The sequence below is a fragment of the Blastocystis sp. subtype 4 genome (assembly GCF_000743755.1).
Source record: "Blastocystis sp. subtype 4 strain WR1 chromosome Unknown seqid_0251, whole genome shotgun sequence".
Taxonomy (NCBI): domain Eukaryota; class Bigyra; order Opalinata; family Blastocystidae; genus Blastocystis; species Blastocystis sp. subtype 4.
In genome coordinates, this window is record NW_014569296.1 from 1 (window position 1) to 15,579 (window position 15,579).

Below are 15,579 nucleotides of genomic sequence, written 5' to 3' on the forward strand. Positions count from 1 at the left end.
CAACAAATACCTTAAATAATCATAAATCAACTCATTCTTCCTTAAACACAAATCGCTGCTTATCCACATAGTGAATGTCCTTGATAGCCTGAGCGATCATCGGTCCTACAGAAATCACACGAAGCTTGTTACAGCGATCAATCTTCTCTTGTGGAATTGGTACTGTATCCAGAACCATCAACTCCTCCAAAGCAGATATCTGAATCGCTTCAGGTGCCTGGTTCAACAGCAATCCATGGGACACCAGACCCAACACACGGTTAGCTCCCTTGCTCTTCACATAGTTGGCCCAACGAGTCATGGTCTTACCAGAAGCCACAGCAAAGTCAACAATGATAACATCACAGTTCTTCAGAGTCTCAGGATTCCGCATATCCTCCACTTCCCAGTCCTCTTCTCCTTGAAGGATCTGAGTCACATACTCACCTTCCATCGCTCGAATATCCAGGCCAGGATAGAACTCGGATAATTGTTTCTTCACGAGAGCAGCACGTGGCAAGTCCTTTGGATGGGGTGTCAGAACCACAATCTTGCGAGTGGGGTCAATCTTGTGTTTGAGATGGTTGAAAATCAGACTTGAAGCATCCAACACCTCCACAGGAGTACGATTGCTGAAGAGACCACCATCAAGCTTACTGACATTACTACGAGCTTCCATATCCACCAACATCACATAGTCCACGCCCACCACCTCCAGCATCTTAGCAACCTCAGCTGCACTACTGAATACGAATGAGGTACCTTCAGGAAGACCATTCACATGCTGGAGGTTCTGACGATAGGAAAAGAAGGGAATGATGCTAGTGACACGCTTAGCAGAGGCACGACGAACAGCACTGAGCATGAAGACGAGCTCAAGAAGATTATCATTAGTTGGAGCGCAAAGAGATTGGATCTAAGGAGAAAGAATACGAACTATTCATACCACATACACATCCTTGCCACGAACACTCTCTTTCATCTGAACAGAGATTTCTCCATCGTTGAAACGACCCACAGCACAATCAGCCACTTCAGTACCTTGAAATTACTGTTTCCATTAACCTCTACCCAAACATTTCGCAACACGATCTGCAAGAGCACGGTTACTGTTTCCCGAAACAATCTTCAGTTCATGACAACCAGGAACGAAATGGTGTTCAAGAGTACAAGGATGCAGACTTGCATCACTATTCAATGAGACACCTGGCAAGGACAGTGAGGATCCGAGCAAGAAATGTTCAAGGGTTCCTTATCCTGTGCATCAACCCCCATCTCCAAGTGGTTACCTCAACAGCAAACAGACGATTCCCATACAGAAGAGCAGCACCGCATCCAAGACCAGCCGCAACAGCGAAACCCAGTTGGAAAGGAGAAACTAATAGATAATTGGATGCATCAATCAACCTACATGCCGCAGAACCTGTAGAATAGGATCGAGATGACTGATTGACGAAATGACTCAATCTGTTGGCAGAATGCGAGAACTTGGAGAAGTACTTGCCAAAGTGAGCGCTGTAAGAAGAAGCAACTCTTGAGAACATGGTAAATCCTTGAATCTAGGGTTTTCTTGAATGACCCCTTATTAATTGGGGCAGTTCTCCGTTTTAATACCCTATTTATTTATCTCTGCAATAGAGACTTGTTTCAGATTATAACACAAACACCAAACAACTGTATCACTACTCACAAAGATAAGAAAGAGGATCAAACATCTGCTCTTCATTCACAGTCGCATGGTTCTGTGCTTCCTCCTGCCTCTTCTTCTCTGCTTCTTCTTCTTCCTTCTGCTTCCGTTCTCGTTCAATCTTGTACTTCTCATAATGTTCTCGTGAAATGAAGGAACCTTAGGAAACGGATCAAAGGATATGTTTTACATGACGAATATTCTCCTGACATCGGAACCAGCTGACAACCTCAGGAGTATCCATCATGAATTGATCCAGTACCAAATCCTGGAAGAATCTGTTAATCTTCGTAAGACGATCTTCTACAACAGCCTTGGTAGTGATAAATGCCGTTCCAGAAAAAGGAGACATTCCATTAATGCGCGAAGGATACTTTGCTTTCAGTGTTTGATACCATTCCAGCCACACAAGATAAGGATACTGGACATCCCATTGTGTTTTAATTCCGAGATTCGCTACAAATGACAAAACCACGGGAATCCACACAATTCTCCCAATCACAGTGACAAGTGTATTTCACACCATCCGCAGTCATCACACGCTCTGTAAGTTTAAGAGTTAATTGGCCCCCTTCCATATTTCCTTCAGTAAGATCACTCTTCTCCACCTGTCGCCATGCTTCCTGCCGTTTCATTTCAGCCGTCATAACCTGATCAGCTACATCTGCCTAGACGTAATGACTGATGATAATAGGAACATTAAATCGTTTGACAAAGACATCAATTTCCTTATACTTGCGAATTGAGAGACTGTTATCCCAACCAAGATGCAACACACCAGTAGAAGGAACACGGAAGATCATGTGATACTCTGAGATACGTACTTGAAGGGGAACTCTTCAAGTAAAGAAAGAGAGTTCATAACTCACACTTCAATAGCATCAGTCTCTTTGTCATCAATAGAGAGAATACTTCTGAACAGCATACGAGACTATTAAATCAATCAATCAGTTCATATCTTACTCCTGTCTCTTCCTTCCAACAAAAACCAACTACTTCATCCTTCTTCACAGAAAGAGGAATTCCTGCTTGAGCACGTGGTTCTAGAGTGATATGAGACATGGATAGTTTTCCATTTGCTTCTTTGATTACTGTTTTATACACAGCTTTCCGATTCCGGATGCGAACACGTTGCTTTTCACTATCATCATCACTATCATCATCAAACTTTGGCATATGAATCCTGTCTATCATCATCGTTCAAAATCAATACTTTTTATGCTTCTTTGGACCATCACTATCACTGTCCTACTTCTCATAATCATGAATAATCATTACAGAAGACTCTTGAATATCAAGAGGACCACTTAACATCGAGAACAATGAAGTAATACTCTCTGAGTACTGAAGGATTAACTCACCCAGTTCCTCCACATCCAACTCTGCGGTATCCACACAACGCTAGAAGTGAATAAGAGATCATGATCTCACATCACATTCTTCCTGGAGTGATTCCATGGTCTTCTTCAGCTCACGTAGTTTCTTGTAATCAGGAGACTCTATCACTTCATTGAGAGATCTGAATCTACTCTTATCCATTCGCTTCATCACTGCTAGAAGCTTCTTACGAAGCTTGGTTCCATTCTTACGCACATCATTGTAATCTTCAACCAGTTTCTTCTATTCAATAAGAGCTTTAAACCTGAACTCACTGTCACCTCGTCATCCTTATCTTCCTATGAATCAGACCTATCATCATCCCAAACATAATGCTCCTCTTTCAATTGATCTTCAATCGAAGTGAGAAGACTAAATGAGAAAGAGTCATCATTTCTACTTTGGCCAGTTGTAAGTCTCCACAGCAGTGGATACCTTACTAATCAACTCAGACTCGGTAAAAAGTAGTTCTGGCTTCGATACAATCGCTCTAGGAGTTAAAAATATCATTTATAAATACTTGGCGGTTTCAATTCCACAAAGTTTGATGAGTTTCGAAATCAACTTCTTCTCGTTCAATTCATCTTCTCTAGACATCAAACATGAATTAAAAACCAACCGGAAGAGAGTGAGAAGTTTCAACACTTTCTTTACCACTTTCATATCTCCGTCAACAAGAGGAGAAATTACTTTCGTACGATCACTATCTGTAATAGCTTTCGGTTTATTCGCAGATTTCTTCTCTACTGATCACAATGTCTCCTATTAACTACTCTTTGCAAAATCACTGCTATCATCGGATGAACTGTCCGACGAACTGTCTGAAGACTAAGGATTAGGTGTGGATTCTTCAACTCACAGAGCTCTCCTTCTTTGCCTTCTTCTCTTTCTTATGTTTCTTTCCTGATGTCTACAATAACACTTAACAATGGATTATCACTTTTGACTTTGTGGATTTGTCCTTTTTTGAGCTACACATCAACAAACAAGAATCTCGTCTTACCTTGTCTTCTTTTTCTTCTTGTCTTCCTGCTCACTTACAGACTCCATATCCTCGTCCACTTCTTTATCAGAGTCATTCTCGGTTTTATTGTGATCAGAGTAAAACGGATTCATTCTAACTTGATCCTACAACAATGATCATGGATTATCGATTATCCTACCTTTCTGGAGAGTGAGAATAGTGCTTCATGATTGTGTCTTAAGGATCCCCGTGATTATTCGGCAAAAGTTTGATTCTTCTGATTCAGTTGAAGAGATTCGAAAGATCCTATCCACGAAGTCTTGGGGAGTTTTCTGATTGGACATGAGTGATTGCAATGATGTGATTGAGTTTTCATGTATTGTCTCTTGTTTATGTCCAATTTCCTTCTCTAAAGTAATCTACCCTGTCCGAGGTCGCAACTGTTGCCATTTACGTTTCTTTGATCGTGACTCCTTTCTTGAAGTAAGCTTATCTTCCCTACTAATGAGATAGTTGTACAAAAATAAGGGAGGAGGTTCATGTCCTATCTGTTCCAAGTATATCAACGTTACTGATTTGGTTTGGGATGAGTATATCCAGGTTCAGTTGAATAAATCACCACCCGATGCTGAAAGTAGATCTAAGATCTTTACTCAATATTAGACATTTTCGTAAAACAGGATTGCTTCTTGAATCTTGAACAGTATGAAACAGTGGATGAAAAGGAAATCATGGACCTTACTACTGAGGATGAGCCTACTGTTTCAGGATCCACGAAATCCACATCACGACAATTCTATAAAACCGAGAACGATATCTATTTCCCCATTCCTCACTCGTCCTTTTCCTTCTCAGATTACCTCTTTCAGCGTGGCCTTGAATGTGAGATTGCTTCTCAGAAACAGAGAACGCTTGAAGTAAAGTATTGGAAGTATATGGAGTTCTATACCCTCGTAATATCAAAAATAATCCATCTCTTCCATTCAGGGCAGATCCAAAGTCCTTTTATCGTTTTCTTTCACCCTTCAATCCAGCAAATGTATGGAATCATATGGTATCATGATGTAGCTCGGCTATTCAGGAAGTTGTTGATGTTTCTGATGCCTATTCGTTAGTTATTGTAGTTGTCTTCACAAACGCTTATTCTTAGAATGGGAATGTCCTAGTTACCATCGACAAGGATTATTATCCTGATGAAGATGAAGAAAATGCTCTTCTGATGCATGATGTATCCGTTGACGAATTTATTGCCTCTAAGGCAGATCAGCATCGCTTGACTGCTTGTAGTTTCAATTTAGGTTAATGTGTTTGTTGATTACTAGCGCGGGATTTGAGTTTATCTCAATGATATACATATCTGAACCAATTGAATACAAATAAAGGATTGTGAGATAGATAGTCAAGAAGTGACTTTGCCGCCAAATAACAAATATCTATTTCTAGAAAACATGGAGTCTATTCCAGCCAACTCCATGAGAAATACAAGTTCAGTCCCTTCAGAAGACAAAGTCTGCTATTGTGAGGGTTCTGGAACTGTAATTCGCTGTTCTGTATGCAACCAACAGGTATATAGTTGATTATTGATACACATGTTTCAGTAACAGTGTGGAGTGAATTATATGTGAAGTTTGTCACTAGGACGTTGTTTTGACTAATCATCATCTAGGTTCATATAGAATGTGTTAATTCGATGCCAGAATACAAGTGGATGTGTGATATCTGCAAATCTGGAATTACTTCTCGTGATAAGCTAAGATGTGTTCTTTGTGGAAAAACGGATTCAACACAACTCTTCTTCTGTAGTGATTCTTCGTGTGGATAAGTGGTAGGTGTTACTGAGCGAGTCTGGGTTCATGGGTTTTGCGTTTTGGCATTAAATCAGTATCTCAGGAACTGTAACTCGATAGTACATGCGGATCTGCGAAATGACAAGCCAATTGTGGATAAGAATTGTTACTTTGTCACGGAAGAGGTTTTTATAGGTTGTTATCTTCAATGGATGTCTGGATATTCAGGAACACGAAAGACTGGAATCAATGACTTGAGTCTGTTTATTCGGACATTGCTCCCCTCCTTTTCTCTCGACTTCCAGATTCGTTCTGCATCGTCTTGTTTTATTTGTGGAGAGACGGGAGGATACCAAATTCCTTGTAGAGTTCCTCAATGTAAGGCAACTTGTCATCCTTTGTGCTACAAGCAGTGTTATCAACTTCACCATGCGATTGCAGACACTATAGCAAGAGGAATTGGTTGTCCACATCATCGAAGTATTGTGCTACGCGCAATGAAGTACCCTCGTTCGCAGCGCCCAGGTGAAGTGGGAAACGATTCTAAGCCTCAGTTGAAGCAGAGTATCCCTCCACTTCAACAGAACCCACAACCACCTCAACCACAAGAGACTGGACAACAGATTGTTCAGCCTGCTCCTATGACTCCTGAAGATAGTGAGGATGATGGAGAGGTCTGTGATATCTGTGGAATGGGTTACAGCGAACCTGATGACATGTTGGTTTTTTGTGATCAATGTAATATTGCTGTTCATCAAGGTTGTTACGGAATATCCAAGCTTCCAGAAGGTGAGTGGTTATGCTCTGTCTGTCGTCAGGGTCGTCTACCACAAGAAACCCGTTGTTGTTTGTGTTTACATGAAGGAGGTGCAATGCATCGTACTCTGGATGGACGTTACATTCATTTAATCTGTGTCTATTATACTCCAGAGTTATCTCTGGATTTGAATGGTCCAGAGGTATTGGTACGAGGAATGAATCAGATCGATCCAGAGAGAGCACAACTTATCTGCTGTATTTGTGGACAGAAGGGAGCTGGCTGTATTCAGTGTAATTCCCGTAATTGTTCAATGGCCTATCATCCATTCTGTGCGTCGAAAGCAGGATATCTGTTGACATCGGATGAGAAACATGGTCGCTTCAGATATCTGAGTTATTGTGCTCAGCACAGCAAACTGAAAGAAGCTAAGAATCGAGCCAAATCTGTTACTTCAACTCCGGAGAAGAAGAGGAAACGTCAGAACCGACGTAAGAAGGTTAAGAAGGAAGAGCCAGAGATTCCAACTACTATATTGACGAAGTAATTGTGTTATGAAGATGAAATGCAGATTGAAACCGTTTGATAAGGGTTCACAGTTCCTGTCTACAGATTTCTGGCAATTATTGCGTTATATCTATGTGATCAAACCAACTACGACATATCTTTCATCACTCTTTCATTTTGCTCAGGTAATAATGAGATACTGATGTCATGCTAGATCATACCAAAGCCATTTCAATCATCAACTCCTCCAGATGACTGGATTTCTCCTCAATTGATGGCAGTAGCCAAGGGATTACTGGAGACGGACCTTCTCCATCTCCCTGTATCGTCCAAGATTCATCTTCTCCAGAATGGGAGTCTCTTTTTGATCCCTGCATTGGGCTTACGAAAGCCTGTTAAGACCACAAGTGTTCCAATAGAAACAACCATACGGACTTATGCTGCTACACCTCATCAGATGTCAGCAAATTCATCATTGAAACGAACACAAGTACAGCGCTTTCAAGGCTTTGATATAAATGATTTCGCAGACTTACGTGAGTCTCATGATATGTTTATCGATGAAGTGTTTGTTCATTGGGCTCAGGTGTTGGGGGTGTGTTCACACACTCGATTCCGACAAGCCTTTCGATCTGACATTCCATGGTTGCTACGTTTGAACACTATCAATCCAACTTTCAGTTGTGAGAGTGATTATAGTGGAACTTTTGTTGAGAAGAATGAGTTTGTCATTCTTGCGGAACGATGTTCTCCTTGTGGTGAGCAGATTCCCGTGGGAATGGTTCATTATTATCTGATGTGGTATTATCCATGTACAGGAAAGCAACGTGAAGCTGTACGTGCAGTGTATGTGTGTACACTGCAACGTGTTTCTGAAAGTACACATCCTGGATACATGGAGCAGTATGGAGTAGAAGCTGAGCCATACACTGGTGCAATGTTGTTATCACTAGCATTTCTTCATGGTAAGAAATGTGGAATGACAATGGGATGCTGTGATAGTACAAGTAATTCGATCACATTCTATACCAATCAATTTGATATGAAAGCACTTCCTCGTCCTGAAGGACGTCACTATACACCTATGCAACTTTCTATAACAGACTTCAGTGCGCAGAATACGATGCTACGACATATTCGTAGGATTGATGAATGAGACTAACGGATAGCTCCTGGTTACAGAGCCACTCTTCTATGTACCCTGCCTTCTCTACCTTCTCAAGTCCCTTCTTCTACTTCAAATTCACAATCCACTCCACTTCATCTTCAAGCCAGTTTTCGAGGTACTTTCCAGGTTCAAGGTAGTGATGTAACTTCTTTTGCTCCATTGCATCAGTTCATTCAGAAGGAATACCCACAGTGGTTCCAACCAGCTGTTGCATCTCAAGTAATAACAGATTTGAGCCGTGTATGTGAACCATTTGACGCCTCTCGTCATTTTTATGTTCACGACTCCATTCCTCATTTCGTGGAGAAGGCTCTTCCAAATCTAGAAGAGAGTTCGTTGTCAACAGAATCAGATTTGAAGGTGGATCATGCTGTGTTTGCTACATGTGATTCAACTCCTCGTTGTATTGATAGTAATGAAGTGGAACGTGAACTGGAACGAACACAAGAAGAACTTTATCAAACTATGTGTGAGAATGATAAAGCATTAGCAAATCTTGTTGTTTGTTTAGCTGCTGCTGAGCCGAATACAAATGAAACGTTAAGATTGATTGATACATGCAATCGACTTCAAGGAGAACTTCGGGAATATACTTACGAGAAGCGTCCAGAGTTAATTCGAGTAGAAGAAGAAGAAGATAATGATGCTACATGTGAAGTATGTGGAGATGGAAATAGTGACTTTGGTAATATGATTCTATTCTGTGATGGATGCAATGCTGCTGTTCATCAGAGTTGCTATGATGTTACTTCACTTCCCAAAGATGACTGGTTCTGTAATGTCTGTGAAGATATCCTGATGGAGAAATTAGGAGTCACAGATCTCCTTCATTTGGTTCCAAAGGAAACAGCAATGAATGAATCTGGTGAGAATGATTGGGAAAATGGAAGTTCTTGTCCTATTTTGGATAGGCTTCATGAATTACGTAGTCAGGTCTATTGTTGCATATGCGGATACAGCAAGGGAGCTATGATGCCTACTCTTGAGCCAGGGAAGTATGCCCATGTGTGTTGTGCATTGTGGCATCCTGATGTTCAAGTGATAAATACACATCCCCAGTGTTCACAACTTCACCGTGTTCCTCTTCCTGAGTCTGTGTTACCTGAGAATCCTGTGAAGGAAGAGACAGTGTTAATTCCTCTTCCAGCATCTTCTGCTTCTAATAAAGTTCCAGACAGGAAAGCACCTTTCACGTTGGTTCAATCCCCTTATGCTCATCTTCGCTCTCATGTCAATCAGAATCGGTATCTGATCGATCTCTCAGAAATGAAACCTCAACAGAAGAGTTCAGTATGTCAGTTATGCCGAAGGCGATGTGGTACTGTTCCTTGCTGTTGTAGTGGTTGTTCCCGTCATGTTCATGCAACATGTGCACTTCGTTATGAGTTGGATTTGTTTTGGAATAACAAGCCTGGTCACAATGGAGCATCACTCGATGAATTACTAGTCGATAAAGTCTTTTTCATCCACTGTTTCCATCACTCTGGAGGCTGTCAAGGTCGTGATGTTCCTCACAAACGTGCTGAAGGATACCAGTCACCAATTGGAGAGAATCATGAAATTACCATAGGAAGACGTCGGAAGAATGAAGACCATGGATACACTCTGAGCCCTTCGAGTCGAGTTCGCCGTTCCCGACGTCAAGAGGGATTGGAAGCATCCCAGGCACAAGGATTGGAGCGATTGAGGAAGAAGCGAGAGCGGAAACAGAAGAAACGAGAACGTCTTCACAATACAGGTCGTTCGAAGCCACGTATCCAGCCGTTGGCATTCACAACCAAACCTCGAGCTCGATATGAGGTGGCATTACGTCGTGTGGTTGAATGGTTACGAGACAGTCGTTGTGGTCCTCTTTTGCTTGACAATAGTCAGAATGTGATTCTGCGACTCCAGCGTCAGATTGACATGGGTGAATTGCCTCGTTATAGTGAGTGGAATGACTTCACATCGGAGAATGCAACAGTTCAAAGCTTTTTCTCTCGTTGTCAGCGTCATCAGTTCTTTAATTTGGAGTCAATTGTGACAGAAATTCGCGTGATTTTCATCAATTTGTTAGCATACGTGTATTTGTCACCAAATCAGGAAGAACAAGAATTAGGAGCAATGGTAGCAAAGGATGCTTTGGATCTAACACGTTTGGTGACTCGACTCACAGATACTGAGCGCTATCGACAAATGATCAAGCAACCAGAGTCATTCTATTGTCTGTGTGCAGTGAAGGATGGAGAGTCTCAGGAATATATGGTGTGTTGTGATGGTTGTTCCCAATGGTTCCATCCTTTCTGTATTGGCTTTGCTGAGACAAAATATTTAAACTTTCTGACCACATACAAAGGACAGTTTGTAGAAGTGAGTGAAGGAAGAAGCTTTTACTGTCCAAAGTGTTGTGTAGGAGAGAATGCAAAGAAGATTGAATTGCTTACAGAAGAGCAAGTGATACAACGAGGAGCTGTTCGATTAGAAGTAGGAGATGAGATGGAAAGTCAAGACGTTCCAAGTGTCACTCCCACACCCATTAAGGAAGAAATAGTGGATCATGATGAGAAACGAATCAAAGTTCTATAGTTTTCTGTTCTTCTTGTGTGTTATTAAACAATGAATCTTCATTCATATTCCACACTGTACTTCGTTGCTTCATTAACAATATGTTTAACAGGGACTAATTCCTTCACAAAAGAAGTACCACCAAGAATTTGAATATACTTGGTATGATACTCTGTGACCATTTTCACAAACTACATATGAATTCTCTATGTACCCTCATACTGCTTTGTAGACTTCCAAACCATACCAATTCATTTCACTCCTAATAGTTTGATGCATTTCAGCCACACCGTCCTTATAATTCTCTTTGTACAACTTCAGTCCTTTCATCTCATTACTTGATAACTTTAACTGTGATCCCTTCTTCTTCTCATTTCTCTTTACAAATTCGTATAAGAATGCTAATCCTAATTCCACTAATCTCTTCATTACTCATATGCTCACTCATTGTGTCTTCCAGATATACAGTAACTCGTTCATCAAACAGTTTACTCACTGCATTCTCTTCATCAATTGTTATTCCTTGTGCTTTCCATGAAGACAGAATGAAACAAGCATTATTCATGAGATAGAGAGTTGTATGCTACTTGTGACATCCCATCATCTCATTCACTTCTTCGTTCACTTGTTCACTGAACTTCTCAATCATTACACACACTTCTGTACTCAACAGGTCTAGAGGTGTCTTCCATTTACTCTTCTCAAGGAGGAGATCACTGAACATTTGACCAAGATACTAATTATGAAATGAAACTCCCAATATCACATAACCTCCAGTTGAAACAGCTGTGAATCTCTTAACAGAATAGTGTAAGGATTCTGTGATTTCAAGAGACTTAACTTGTGATTGAGCTGTTTTCACAGACTATTCCTAAAATACCCACTATTTTACTACCGTAATATGTTTGTCCAAAATCGCTCCGAATCTTGCCAATACTTTATCACGCAATCTATTCCTAATACTCCTTGACTAGTCTCACGGAAGCCAGAAATCAATCAAGATAGGATATTCGCTGTTCTGAAGAGCCTACCAATCAACATTCATATTCACTTCCACATTCATTACACTCTGAATCTGCATTGCTACCAAGAGTACTCCAAATATATCCACAGAGGCAGATGCCCAATCCAAAATTTGTGTACTGAACTACAAAATAAGGAATTCCAAAAATCCAAACATATTTGCACACATCCTTGAATTCTTCATCAAAGAGAGAGGAATCTTCAACACCAAAGAATCCTTTCAAGAACTGATACTCTGCTGAAGCTGAATCCATAAAAAGCCTCTATTTCTAACAATGCCAATTCATTCACACAATTTGATTCCGGAAGGAAACAACAGCATCCATATCAGGATCATCACCCTCTTGGAGTGGAGTTACTGTCATTGGTTCTTCTTGCATGCTCTTCAATACTTCAACACGGGTACCAAGTTCAAATCCCTCTGTTGTATATTCTTTCAGAGACTTTGTGGACTAGAATGAAAGTGGAAATGAAGAATTACCTTCTTTTTGAGGAAACTACGAACAACACTTTGAGTATGCTACACATCACAACATGCTTCCATTGACATACCACCAAAGGATCTTCAACACTACCAACAACCATCTCATGAGGCAGAAGACTATATATCATCGATAAATATATCACTTACAGCTCTCGGTACGATTTGATTCGATTCATCATAATCTCCTTTACAGCCACTAAATACTGTTTTTTCACATCCTCGAATGTCTTTGGAATGTGTTTCTTCAAGAAAGCCATGATTCCGGCCATCTCAATCAATTCCTGTTTCTGAATGGTTTCTAGATCACAATCTGGAGTAATCAACCGAATCTTGCTGTAGATATGATCCTTCAATCGAGATGAGCATTGAGCTTTCAGAATGTTGAGATCTGATTTCACCTCCTTTATGGCTTTAACTTCACCTGTACGAACATGTAGTTCCTCCTTCAAATGAATCAATAAATCAGTGATTACGTCTTCAATATCCTGATCGACAAAATCAAGTTGAGCATCAAACTTGTGGAGTGTTGCCACATATTCATCATTAATATCTCCCTAAAACTTAGATTCTGACTGTGTTCCCACTTCAATCAACACCTTAACCATGTTTGGATTGATGGCCACTTTGTTGATAAAACCACGAATCACTCCATCCATTTCTCGTCGATTCTGTAGTTTCTGAGATAGAATTACACTTTCACTCTACTGATGAACAACCCAGCAAACGACTACCTGCAAAGAACGAATCTCATTTGCCACACCCGATAGATCCTTTTGGTATACATGTAGTAGATCCTGGATTTGTAATAAGATGGAATCACACAGATCGATGTCCCTATTATTCATATACTGGATTGTACTTACTTGTGGAGATTCGCTAGATTTGCACTTTCTGCAATGTAATCGGCCACAGATCCCTTAGAAGCAGCCATCAGATCATCTTCGATTTTCCTTCCATATTCTACAAGATCCACATCTTTCTCAAGAGCTTCTTTGACGAGATCAGCCTATAAGAGATTAGTATTCCACTTTCACAAAACAGGTCAAAACTATCGCTATCCACCTCCATACATTTTGAAATAACTCGAGATCTCGCTTCATCTCTTCATAATCAATGACTTCCTCAACATTCTCGTCGCTGAGGTCTCCTCCGTCATCTAACTCTCCCGAGTCCTCATCGATGAAGCTCTCGTTCATATACTGATCGTCATCCTCAATTGAGTCCATTTCGACAAGAAACATGCGATCCATGACTGAAGCGATAACCACGGAAGTTCTAGGATCCTAGCGGAATGAGGAACGAGAAGGAGTTGACGGTGCTCCTATTGATATATTCGAAATTAGAACCTGCAACAGAGATTGGATAGTGTTAAAACACAAACTATCAATGCATTATTCATCATGAGTTGCCGATCCCGACTTCGTAAACTTGATATGTTCAGGTACCTATTGGTTTCAGGTGATTCTGATTAGGAAAGTCCCTACGGATTTGACTGAAGGTTCCACTTGTGGTACTATTCTTACTATATTGTGTTATATCACTGTTGCTATATTAATTGGATTTGAGTTGAACAACTATCTTACTGTGGAGAGTAGAAGTGAGTTCTTTGAGTTTATTTCTAGCAAGAACCGATTACACAATTGAGCAGCACAATGATGAGTTCATCCGAATTAGTTTTGATATCACGATGCCTAAGTTGTCGTGTGAATATGCTTCTCTGGACGTTGTAAATCAGATGGGAACACACAAGGCATTGTATTGGCCTAATTAATGACTATAGATCAATGTCACTCAGAACATTCGTCGTTGGCAAGTGTATGATAATGGATTTTCTCGTGAAATTACCCCAGGTGCGTTTTCTCTTTGTTGTTCATGTGTAGTTGAACAAAACAAGGAACTCGGTAGTTACGAGAAGATGACGAGTGAAACATATAGTACACTGATTAAAGGACTATCTGATTTCCAACGCCTCACTACATCGAAACCTGTAGTTCTTGTGAATTTCTTTGCACCTTGGTGTCATTGGTGTCAGGCACTTGCACCCATCTATGAGGGTGTGGCCCAACGCATTATTCAAGGTCCCCTCCAAGATAATGTTATTGTAGCGAAGGTGGATTGTACTTCTCCTGCCAATGCAGATGTTTGTAGAATGAACAACATTCGAGCTTATCCTACGATTATTGCGTATTGGTTAGAGTTCTGTGTCACATAGATATACTCCCCAAAGCGATAACAAATGGCTTCATTTCCAAGGACAACGTACGGTAGATAATTTCCTTTCGTTCATTAAAGAATGTCTTCAAATGACCAGATATACAGTATCAGGTGGTTCTGATTCATCATTGTAATTGGATAGAGTTGCCTCAGTTGAACATGACAGCAGGTCAAGATGGTTGTCGACTCCAAGGAGCCATCATCGTTCCTCGAATGTCTGGGAATTTCCATATTTCTTGTCATGGATCTCATTCTTATATCCTTCCTTCGGAAATCAATGTATCACATCGAGTATGCCTTATTGGGTATCTTAATGTTAGGTGAATCACCTCTCTTTTGGAGATGATTTAACTCCATATGAAATCTCTCGTATTCCTCCGCAGATTCAACGAGGAATGGATGTACTGAAGGATAAAGAGTATCCTGTCTTCACGACCAACACTTCGTATGAACACATCCTCAAAGTGTTCCCAACCAAGTTGATTCGAAAGGATGAAATGATCGATACATTCCAATATACAAGTGATAGTGGAAAGGGTATCAGTGATGAGGACTATCCTGAAGCGACTTTCAGTTTTGAATTTGATCCTTTGACAATCGTGATATCGGAAGTGAACAAACCATTTTACCATTTTATCACTTCTCTGTTTGCCATTATTGGTGGTGTAGTGACGGTCCTCTCACTCATTGATTCCATATTCAACAAGGCTGAACTAATATTCGCTGAAAAGGAGATTCTGGGTAAAAACGAGTGAATTGGTCCATTTATATCTCTTTGTTCAATCAACAGAATTGTAGTGGGGGGAAGTTACATTCTGTTTTACAAGTCTGCTAATTACAAATTGAAAGGCTGGGTTTTGAATCACAACTTGTTTTTCCAAACTGTCACTAATTCATAGACATGGGTAAGGGGTAAGTATTGGATTTGATGGGACACATCGATATGTATCCAAGAACGTGGAGGAATGTGTTTTTAACCCGAGTTTAGTAAACCTTGTGGTATTCGTGCTGCTCGTAAACTTCGTGTGGTTCGTCGTAACGAGAGATGGGCTGATAAGGTGATTAGCGATTTTCATAGTTCTCATTGT

General features: G+C 40.5%; 7 protein-coding genes across 7 annotated transcripts; 4 read left to right on the forward strand and 3 right to left on the reverse strand.

Annotated features, from left to right (window-relative positions):
* Positions 1-31: 31 nt before the first annotated feature.
* Positions 32-1,523, reverse strand: JH06_3774 (ribosephosphate pyrophosphokinase; the record flags this gene model as incomplete). Its single annotated transcript, XM_014670604.1, is given in 6 exon segments — positions 32-895; positions 926-1,020; positions 1,051-1,169; positions 1,184-1,236; positions 1,269-1,357; positions 1,391-1,523. 6 exon segments carry the CDS (start codon positions 1,521-1,523, stop codon positions 32-34), a joined length of 1,353 nt encoding a protein of 450 aa, XP_014526090.1.
* Positions 1,524-1,838: 315 nt separating this feature from the next.
* JH06_3775 (hypothetical protein) lies at positions 1,839-3,706 on the reverse strand (the record flags this gene model as incomplete). The annotated part of the gene is made up of 14 exons (XM_014670605.1): positions 1,839-2,122; positions 2,154-2,334; positions 2,365-2,503; positions 2,536-2,597; positions 2,630-2,849; positions 2,880-2,914; positions 2,945-3,067; positions 3,098-3,165; positions 3,196-3,286; positions 3,319-3,342; positions 3,373-3,415; positions 3,444-3,533; positions 3,564-3,632; positions 3,663-3,706. 14 exons carry the CDS (start codon positions 3,704-3,706, stop codon positions 1,839-1,841), a joined length of 1,473 nt encoding a protein of 490 aa, XP_014526091.1.
* A 643-nt stretch (positions 3,707-4,349) lies between these two features.
* On the forward strand, positions 4,350-5,355 carry JH06_3776 (hypothetical protein; the record flags this gene model as incomplete). The annotated part of the gene is made up of 6 exons (XM_014670606.1): positions 4,350-4,490; positions 4,521-4,641; positions 4,671-5,046; positions 5,076-5,127; positions 5,158-5,290; positions 5,330-5,355. 6 exons carry the CDS (start codon positions 4,350-4,352, stop codon positions 5,353-5,355), a joined length of 849 nt encoding a protein of 282 aa, XP_014526092.1.
* A 1,080-nt stretch (positions 5,356-6,435) lies between these two features.
* JH06_3777 (hypothetical protein) lies at positions 6,436-8,214 on the forward strand (the record flags this gene model as incomplete). Its single annotated transcript, XM_014670607.1, has 3 exons — positions 6,436-7,094; positions 7,123-7,243; positions 7,273-8,214. The coding sequence occupies 3 exons, from the start codon at positions 6,436-6,438 to the stop codon at positions 8,212-8,214; spliced, it is 1,722 nt and encodes a 573-aa protein (XP_014526093.1).
* Positions 8,215-10,829: 2,615 nt separating this feature from the next.
* JH06_3778 (vacuolar protein sorting-associated protein) lies at positions 10,830-13,503 on the reverse strand (the record flags this gene model as incomplete). The annotated part of the gene is made up of 18 exons (XM_014670608.1): positions 10,830-10,961; positions 10,993-11,171; positions 11,203-11,353; positions 11,384-11,506; positions 11,537-11,635; positions 11,666-11,720; positions 11,751-11,797; positions 11,828-11,917; positions 11,949-12,056; positions 12,087-12,245; positions 12,275-12,313; positions 12,346-12,394; positions 12,425-12,720; positions 12,751-12,831; positions 12,862-12,978; positions 13,009-13,111; positions 13,141-13,283; positions 13,348-13,503. 18 exons carry the CDS (start codon positions 13,501-13,503, stop codon positions 10,830-10,832), a joined length of 2,127 nt encoding a protein of 708 aa, XP_014526094.1.
* Positions 13,504-13,677: 174 nt separating this feature from the next.
* Positions 13,678-14,489, forward strand: JH06_3779 (thioredoxin-related family protein; the record flags this gene model as incomplete). Its single annotated transcript, XM_014670609.1, has 5 exons — positions 13,678-13,718; positions 13,750-13,868; positions 13,900-14,003; positions 14,058-14,127; positions 14,158-14,489. The coding sequence occupies 5 exons, from the start codon at positions 13,678-13,680 to the stop codon at positions 14,487-14,489; spliced, it is 666 nt and encodes a 221-aa protein (XP_014526095.1).
* Positions 14,490-14,570: 81 nt separating this feature from the next.
* On the forward strand, positions 14,571-15,246 carry JH06_3780 (protein disulfide-isomerase; the record flags this gene model as incomplete). Its single annotated transcript, XM_014670610.1, has 3 exons — positions 14,571-14,595; positions 14,634-14,782; positions 14,812-15,246. The coding sequence occupies 3 exons, from the start codon at positions 14,571-14,573 to the stop codon at positions 15,244-15,246; spliced, it is 609 nt and encodes a 202-aa protein (XP_014526096.1).
* Positions 15,247-15,579: the final 333 nt, after the last annotated feature.